Genomic DNA, 9,557 nt, shown 5'->3' with positions numbered 1-9,557 from the left:
CGTACTTTATTTTTTTTATCATATTATTTATTGTTACGCTTGCTTTTCCTCAACCTTGACCGGTAAAAAACCGGTCCATAACCCAGGAATATTCCACCCGGACCGGACTCGATCGCATAAAACTACCAAATCACCCTCACTTTCTTCGCGAATTCACACGCCCGAACCCCGAAAATATTAAAGCAGGGGCATAATCGTAAAACCCGATCGACAGGACGAAATGATTGGCTTCGACTCTCCAACAACTTGTCGCTCGCCGGACGTCGTTGCATTATTGCGCCTCTGACAATAATGCCGGACCAGATTTACTCAAATTGATACCCCTGAACTTTTATCCATCACTCTCATGGCTGACGTGATTGTTGAGGAGGTGAGAATTGCGAGTAACTCGAAGCCAGGTCGTCGTAATATTTGCCTAGCAGTGCTTGGAGATAAGCTCGGAAGAATTTTAAATACGCGGGAAATTAGCGCCGGCTCGATCGGACCGGTTCAAATCCAATCGTGGAACACGAACACGATTGCTCGACCGAGTCGTTGTGGGGTGCAACGGCCTGCAATCTATCAAACCTTTACAATCGGTCAAACAAGGCACGTTCGCCCAACAATTGAGAATCTAATAATAATAAAAAATTAATAAACACCATGATTAGTCATAAAGAATCTCTCTCACGACTCAATCGGCAGGCACTGTACTCAATTATGTATACTTATGTATATTAAAATTTGCATGTCCTGGCGTTCTTAAATGCCGATCAGAAATTTTTCTATTTTTTGAATAAATATTTACATTAACAACAATAGAGAATCCAAGAAACATTGCCATCAATACTAGAGTAATGGCTATTGAATTTTGAAGGTACCTAAAATAATGGTGTAAAATAATGTTGTTATATTTCGCATTACGATTAGACACCGAGCTGTGCCGTGCATTGCACGGCCATATTTGCGGGCCTACGCTGTTTCGCACCGAGTCAATTTGTAGGCCCAGGCCGAGCAGAAATCCCAATCAGAAGCCATGATTGTGGCGCGTGGCCTTGCTAACTTCGGCTCGAGCCACGTCCAACTGATTGGGTTTCCAACCGGTTGCCCAGAGAAAAATCCAAATTGAACATTTTGTTGGATCTGAAGTCAAAAAGAGTCGACAAGACTCTGTGGATCAAGTTGATTGCTTGGCGGACCAGTCACCTAGTCGATGAACCACCCTTGACTTATTATTATTACCTTTCAGTCCAAGACAGTACATATACATCTACGTAGATATTGCACACTAACTTTCGATTTGAGTGAAGCGTAGGTACCCTTTCTTGGATGGCAGATCCTTGACCTCGAAGCCCTGAGGGAACATGCGCTTGGCCTCCTGGTCGGAGACGCCGGGAGAGATGACGACCGGGTCCCCGGGCTTCCAGTTCACGGGAGTGGCCACCATGTACTTGGCCGCCAGCTGCAGCGACTGCACCACCCGCAACACTTCCTCCATGCTCCGCCCCGTCGACGCCGGATACAGCATGCTGGCCTTCACCTTCTTGTCCGGCCCCACTATATGCAGCGCCCGCGAGGGCAGCGGCTTACCCTCCGCGTCCTTCTCGTACGGGTCCACCATGTTCAGCTGCTTGATCGCCTCCCTCTTCGGGTCCGCCGCGATCGGATACCGCACGTGACTTCCCGGCTAAATTTATAAAGCATGGAATTGAGCTTATCGAAAAGAATTAATTAATGTGTAATAAATTAAGCACCGTGAAGGCCTCGACGTCCTTGATCCATTCCTTGTGGGACTCCACGTCGTCGCATGAGACGCCGAGCAGCTTCACGCCGCTCTTCTGGAACTCCGGCATGCACTTCGCCATCCCGCCCAGCTCCGACGTGCACACCGGCGTGAAGTCAGCTGATCAATGTATGGATGGATGTGCGAAATTAAGAAAAAAACAAAAAAAAGGCGGTCAAGTTTTGTGTGACAATTAATAGGAACGCTGATTAATCACCAGGGTGCGAGAAGATGATGCAGAAGCTGTCTCCGACGTAGTCATGGATCTTGATTTTGCCATGGGTTGTCTCGAGCTCCAAGTTGGGAATGGTGTCGCCGATGGTGAGCCCCGGCATGGTTGATATGGAGGGGCGGACGGCCGCGATCAGCCTACTAAACTAGACGCCTCGATGGGCTTGGTGGATAAGCAGACGTAGGTGAGCATGCAGCTGCGATCGTCGATCGGCTTAAGAAGACGAAGGAATCGGGCGCATGCAGACCACGTGGAGATGGATTTGGTGACCGCGCTAGCGACGTGTCGATATATATGGTTCGCCCTCTTAAAGTTTTGTAGTTGGACTGGGCTATATATTTGGCTCCTCGAAGGTATAAAGAGTTCGCAAGTATTTTCAAAAATTTATTTTTATTAACATTGATACGGTGATGCCCCAAGTTGGATCAAAGTTCACTAGGCGGGTTGACATAACAATCAAAGTTAAAAAAGGATTAACACTTGAGGATAATATTATTGATTTTTTCGACAGAGTGGTTATTTGATCGGATCCTTAGGTCAGTCAGATTCCAAATCTCTCAATATTAGTGAAGCCCTAAGTTGAGTCAATATCTTCTAGAGATAAGTCTTCTTCATCACTCGGGAATAACGTGATCAACTATTCTGACTAAATAATCTAGCCGATCAAACTTATTGTCCGATTAGACGACAAACTAGATATTTGGTCCGACTAGAGTGGTTGAGCAAAGGACAAGTCCCCGACAACATTCCTCAAATCTAACTTGGTCATTCCTATGAGCGGCAATCGATCAAACTACAGAAGAGACTCAGTTGGTTTGCTAGCGAACATATTAAGGGTTCATCAACCCAACAACCTCATATTTTTTTTGACACTTTATGCCACGAATGACAGAGAATATTCCATATGCAAGTTGTACTCTAAAAACTTTCAATTTACCAAACACAGAGATTGTGGGTCTATTTTAGAAAAGATATCACAGTATGTTTATGGCCTATCCTTTTTGAGAAATACTTTAAGCTTTGTGCATAGACAAACATTAACACTATAAAAAGGGATCTTCATCTATAGGCTCATGTATACTTATATTATGCAAACACTATACACAAGCTACATTACGCATCCACTATTCATCTACTATTTACGGCTTTGATCGGTCACTGACTTGAGGGTCGGAGTGCTTGTGTCAGGGACCCCTTTTCTGGCCCGGTTGTTGACGTTCTTTTTGACATGCAGGATGGCTCGGAGTTATTTTTTGCCAGCTTAGGGTCTTCACACGGTCAACATTAGAGCCACATACTCGGTAAACCATCTCCACCAATTTCAGACAGGATCATATTTGACGCTATCTGTGGAAACTCTGCCTGCATCTGAAACGTAAAGATGGATGAGTTTGGACAACTCACTACAGTAACTTTGTTGCAAGAAGATTTGAAATTGTTCATAGCCGCCTGAGCAGCTAGATTGGTGCAACAACAACAAGCAGTAATTGGGTGTCCCCTTCCCAATGACCCGATTGTATCTGCAACTGGTTCTTAGGCCAAGCACGGGACCTGAGTGGAGGTCCCAACTAGGTTCCATCTGATCTATCCTCCCCCGGTCGCCTTCCCACAAGCACCAGTGCATCCGACCAACCTCTCGCCCATGCCCCTATCGCCGATCGCATACCACCGGGTGTTGTTCTACACATCTCTTGATGAAATGGGCTGAGTTGAAAGGCCCTAGGGATCGTCTTGTGAAAATGCACCTACCGTGACTTGAGGAAAGGTAAAGCTCCAATGGCTAGTGGCTCTCCCAAGCGGTCGAGCATGTCGTTCTCTCAAAAAATCTTAGAAGATAAATTGCCGAGTCATTTTCAACCCTTGTCGATTGAAGAATATGGAGGAGCGACCTACCCGAAGGACCACTTACTCAAATTCAAAAATATAGCTATCCTCCACCAATACACGAATGGAGTCAAGTGCCGAATGTTCCTCACCACCCTTCCTGGTTCAACATAAAAATGGTTCAACTGGCTCCCAACCGAGTCCATCTGCTACTTTAAGGATTACCGCAAGGCATTTCTTTATCATTTCGCCGACAACCACAACTACCATAAGACAACACTGAGCTTGTTTTATCTCAAACAATGGCCCAAAGAGACGCTAAGATCATACATCAAGAAATTCAATCAAGTGGTTATAGATATTCTCTCGACCACCCCAGAGATTATAGTGAGTGCCTTCTCTCAAGGGCTCACTGATGGTAATTTCTTCTGATCCCTTATTAATTAAGAAACCTCTTAGGCACTTCAATCATCTGCTCGGACAAGCACCAAATACATCAACGTAGAAGAAGCTTAGTTCGCTCGTAAAAAAGAAGTGTCCACACCTGTTCCTGTCGCCACTCTTGAGTGTCGAGTTATTCCTCCCACTCTGCCGCCTAAAGGGCCCCGATTGGGTCACCCATCACATCACCATGAGCATAGGCCGAATGTAGCCCAACATGTAGAGGCCAAGTAGATGCGATTTCCTAAGCCCCATCGATAGACTCCGATGTTTTGTACCTATCACCGATCAGGAACATGTAACACTGAAGATTGCTATCATTATAATTAAGAAATGCACTAAGCGACCAATCAGGGGTCCAATGATCCCCTTCACTCAATTGTCAACATCATTGTCGACCAAATGGACCCCCAAGATAAAGCCCTGAGAGAGCCGATTAGAACCCATAGCGACCTCAATAAAGAAATAATCGAGCGCCAGCTCGGGCCTCTACAGAATAACCCTAAATTGGCCATATAATTTTTCAAAAGATGACAAGCCTAAATTGTGTGAGGTTGGAATTCTATTAATCACGTAAGAAGTGGTAAGGATTGCTTTCCCCCAAAAGGTACTAGGAATACCGCAGACAATAAAAATGAATGAGCTATTTTAACAAGATGCATATATTTTCATTCATCCACACCATTCTGTTCAGGAGTATCTTCACAAGAGGTTTGATAAATAGTACCATCAGAAGCAAGTAATTATGAAAAATGATTCGAAGTATATTCACCCCCCTCCCAAATCACAATAAAAATACTTTATGACACTAGAATGTTTAGTTTTCACAAGAGCTCTGAAGTTGTTGAAAATGGTAAGATAATTAGACCTGCGATTCATAAGATGGACCCAAGTGTAATGAGTGCAATCATCAATAAATGAAACATAATACCTTGATCCCCCTTTTGTAGAAATAGGAGAGGGTCCCCACACATCATAATGGATAAGATCAAATGGAGCAGAAGAAAAAGAAAGACTTTTAGAAAATGATAAGGCAGAAAATTTGGTCAGTTTACAACCACTACAATAAAAAATATCAGAACTTTTTAAAGGTCTTAATACTCTTGTAGAAGCTAAAAACTATAAACAAGATGCTGACACATGACCTAAATGAGAGTGCCACAAATAAAAATCAAAAGATGAACGATTCAGACGAAAAGATGATAAATCCATACTTGAAGCTACAACTTCTGGTACTTTGAGTTGATCTAAAACATAGAGTCCTCCTTGCCTATGACCTGTCCTAATCAGCCTCTGAGATTGCGGGTCTTGAACATAACAATTGGATAAAGAAAAAGAGACTAGGTATCCAGATTCACATAATTAACTAACAGAAATAATATTTAAAGTAAGACTCGGAATATAATAAACATCAGTAAGAGATAAACATGATGTAACAATTGAACTGACACCTACTAATAACATAGGAGTACTATCAACAGTCACAATAGATGTAGATGAACGGGGAGAAAAAGAAATAAAAGATGATAAATTAGATGATATATGATAGGAGGCACCAGAGTCCAAAATCCATAAGGATGAAGATATACCTAAAATACCAGACGATGACAAACCTATACGAGAGGAAGCTAACATGGCAGAGGGTTGTGAAACAAGGAATTGTTGAAACTGCTCCAACATATACGGATTAGATTTTCATGAAGCATCTGTACGACCAAACATGATGACAAAACGAATAATGCTCAGAATAACCACACTGTAAGGATACGTATCTGTACGATCCATAAAAATTGGTATCAGGATGACCTATGGTCTCACAGAGAATTTGTGGCAGAAAAGGATGTCAAATGTAGAAATCGGCAGCACAGGGCGTCAGTGTCGAAATCAATAGAAAAGGGTGTCAATACCAAAATCGGTAACACAGGGCGTCAGTACCTAAATCGATAGAAAAGAGCATTGGCGCCGAAATCAACAGCATAGGTCGTCGGTGCCCAAATCGACAGAAAAGAGCATAGGCGTCGAAATCGGTAGAAAAGAACATTGGCACCCAAATCGACAAGGCAGGTCATTGGCGTTGAAATCGACAGGACAGGACATCGGTGCCGAAATTGGTAGCAGCAGAAGGAGATAGCAACAACAACAGTAAGCAATAATAGGGGGTGACAGAAAAAATTAGGTCAGAGAAAGAGAACCTTGCTCTGATACCATGTAGAAATTAAGAAAAAGAAAAAACTAGTCATATTATTGAATTAAAATTTGATGATAGGAAATATAGAGTATAAGGTTTTTATATAGTTTAGTTAAGAAACTTTAAACTCTAAATATAAAAAGGAAAAAGACCAAATTGCCCTAAAAGGTATAAACAAATAAATATATATAATATAACACAACTCTTGTTGTGCGATGCTTTAGCCGTGGTAGTGGCTGTGTTGTGATAGTGGAAAAGCAGGAATCTCTTGTGGCCATGCGTGCAGCAAGAGTTGTGGCCAAAGCATCAAACGACGTGACGACAGGGCAGGAGCAGGCCGCAGGGGTAGGGTGTGCGAATTGGTCACGCGAGCGACAGCGACCACACGACACCGGCGGATTCGATAAGAGAGACAATCTCAATAGGTTGGATGGAGAGAAGAGAAGAACGGAAGAAGTGCCTGAGATTCGCCATGGAGATAGTCATCGCCTTAGTCGGCTCGTCGCTCCGTCGTTGTGTTCTCTCAATTTCGCACAAAGAAACAAACCTAACCCCTTTAAAAAAATAATAAAAAATGTAAATAATTTAATATTAAAATCTAAAACCTAAAACCTTACCGTGACCGTTCTGACGAACCATATATAAGATAATTTGAGACAGATACTTTTTTATCGTCTTATTTAAATATCTTATATAATTATATTTTTAACCGTCTTTATTAGGTGTCTTATTTAGTTGAATTTAATCTTAAATACTGTCTTAAATTTAATGTCTCCATATAAAATTTTGATACATCTATTATTACTATCTTAATTATTTAGTATTTGAGATGAATTTTGTCACTATCTTAAATTTTTTGTCACAAAAGCTTAGTTTTTTAGTAGTGTATATAGATATGGTTGAGAGAAGATTATACACATGAGATCATTAATTGGCTTGTAAGATTTTTAGAAAACCTTAACTAATTTCTCTTCTCCTCTCCCTCTCCCCTCTTTCTTTGCCGCAGCTAACAAGGGGAAGCCTTTCCCCCTTGTTGCCGTGACAACCATAAGGGAGAAAACTCTCCCTTGCGTTTCTCTTCCTCTTCCTCTTGATTCCTCTTCTTTGCTCGTGGCTAATAACTTCCGAAGGAGAGGCTTGTACTCAAGAAGTTATCTTGAAGAGCTTGGTGTGGATATGAATAGAGACGAGGTTCGACAATATCGCTACAGTTGATGCCCTTATCGTTATAGGTCATCCGTAAAGTACACTTAGCGTAAATAGAGCCATCAATTTGGGTTAGGCCCGTCGGGTTGACCCGCCCCGCCAAACAATTTAAGCGGGTTGGATTGGAATTTTATCAACCTAAGTCCATCGTGGGCCGACCCGCGCGAGTCGGCTCGAGACCCGCGCGAGTCGGCCCGCGACCCGCGACCCGCGCGGGTCAGCTCGCGATGGGCTTGGATTGGCCCACGGGTTGAGAAACACATGTAAGTAGTTTAGATCAATAGTCAATGCTGCAACTACAAGAGTATCAGGGGTTAAATTGCAACATTTCATTATCTTTTTCGTTGAGAGAAATACTAATTAGGAAAAACCCATACTTGTGAAGTTGAGTGTGATAGACAAAAGTTACAAAAATATATATGCACACAAAGTCGATTAATCTTAAAAGTAGATGACCTTCTTATTTGATTCGTTTATGGGATAAATCTGAAACATACATTATGCACAATGAAGAGTTTGGTGTGCGTACCCAAACTAGATGACCTTCTTAAAAGTAGATGACCTTCTTATTTGATTTGTTTATGGGATAAATCTGAAACATACATTATGCACAATGAAGAGTTTGGTGTGTGTACCCAAACTAGATGACCTTCTTAAAAGTAGATGACCTTCTTATTTAATTCGTTTATGCACACACAACCAGGGTATCGCTGATCTAAACTGCTCGATGCACAGCTAGGAGTCCTAATTACTATTCCTCTTCGTTGCACAATTTGATACCAGTTTATTATCTTTCTTTGTTATAATTTTAAAATAAAAATAGTACTTTTGACCCAACATAAGTACTTGTTTATATCCATTTATATTTAAAATACTTGTTTATGAATACATTTGATTGATAAAATATTTCTGAAGTAAAATATTGAAGATATGAATTATTTGTTTTTATTTTTTTTTTAAAATTTAATAGGCCCGCGGGTTGGCCCGCCAAACCCGCGACCCGCCTTGGATTGGGTTAGGCTGGAAATTTCCCAACCCGCCAAGTTGACGGCCCACCCCGCCCCGCCCCGGCCCGCCAAATGGTTGGCCCGCCACAGGCCGACCCGCCCCGCCATGGGTTAGCCCGTTTGACAGCTCTAAGCGTAAATTTACTTTTCATAAAAATTTAATTATGTGATCATGTTTGACATGTTGTATTCTTGTATGCGTGTGATACGTGTGATGTAATAATTTAGGAATTATTATTGTTTTATTTTCCGCTGTGTATGTTTACAAAATGTGTTTTAGCACACACCGCATCAGACATATCCCAACACTAGACTCTTGAGTCATTCGGACGAGTTATAAGTGTTGGTGCAACCTTAGGTCAAGGTTGACCTGGTTGACCCGACTCGAGTTGACGTGACTCGAGTTGTATTTTGATGTTTGACTTGGGGAGATTGTCGGTGCAACCTTAGGTCAAGGTTGACCTAGTTGTGTTGCATGTTGATGTTTGACACTCGTGAGAGAGTTCTATTCTTGATGTGGGACAAGAATAGATGCTTGGGAGATTATTGGTGCAACCGTAGGTCAGGGTTGACCTGGTTGACCTGATTCGGGAAAAGTCCAAGTATGGAGACTTGGCACGGAAAAGTCCAAGTAGGGAGCTTGGCACTGGAAAAGTCCAAGTATGGAGACTTGGCACGGAAAAGTCCAAGCAGGGAGCTTGGCACGCGAAAAGTCCAAGTATGGAGACTTGGCACTGGAAAAGTCCAAGTATGGAGACTTGGCACTGGAAAAGTCCAAGTATGGAGACTTGGCACTGGAAAAGTCCAAGTATGGAGACTTGGCACGGGGAAAGTCCTAACTGGGATGTTAGGCGGTTGGAAAGTCCCGTGAGTGAAGCTGGGTAGTGGGAAAGTCCT

At 42.4% G+C, this 9,557-nt stretch overlaps 1 protein-coding gene across 1 annotated transcript; it reads right to left on the bottom strand.

The window, feature by feature from the left end:
• Positions 1–1,188: 1,188 nt before the first annotated feature.
• LOC121999897 (1-Cys peroxiredoxin PER1-like) lies at positions 1,189–2,295 on the bottom strand. Its single transcript, XM_042554526.1, has 3 exons — positions 1,980–2,295; positions 1,734–1,882; positions 1,189–1,666 (listed from the first exon to the last, which is right to left on the bottom strand). Exons 1-3 carry the CDS (start codon positions 2,095–2,097, stop codon positions 1,268–1,270), a joined length of 666 nt encoding a protein of 221 aa, XP_042410460.1. The 5' UTR covers positions 2,098–2,295; the 3' UTR covers positions 1,189–1,267.
• Between the last annotated feature and the right edge of the window lie 7,262 nt (positions 2,296–9,557).

The sequence above is a fragment of the Zingiber officinale genome, chromosome 7A, assembly GCF_018446385.1.
Source record: "Zingiber officinale cultivar Zhangliang chromosome 7A, Zo_v1.1, whole genome shotgun sequence".
NCBI classification, from domain to species: Eukaryota; Viridiplantae; Streptophyta; class Magnoliopsida; order Zingiberales; family Zingiberaceae; genus Zingiber; species Zingiber officinale.
The sequence above is the reverse complement of the archived record's forward strand: the minus strand, read 5'-3'. Positions and strand labels throughout refer to the sequence as shown.

Excerpts from the sequence above, each read along its gene's own strand:
- LOC121999897 (XM_042554526.1), bottom strand. The coding sequence starts at position 2,097 with ATGCCGGGGCTCACCATCGGCGACACCATTCCCAACTTGGAGCTCGAG. Across the intron at positions 1,883-1,979 it reads CATCATCTTCTCGCACCCTG|CTGACTTCACGCCGGTGTGC; the intron begins GTGATTAATCAG and ends TACATTGATCAG. Across the intron at positions 1,667-1,733 it reads AGGACGTCGAGGCCTTCACG|CCGGGAAGTCACGTGCGGTA; the intron begins GTGCTTAATTTA and ends TTATAAATTTAG.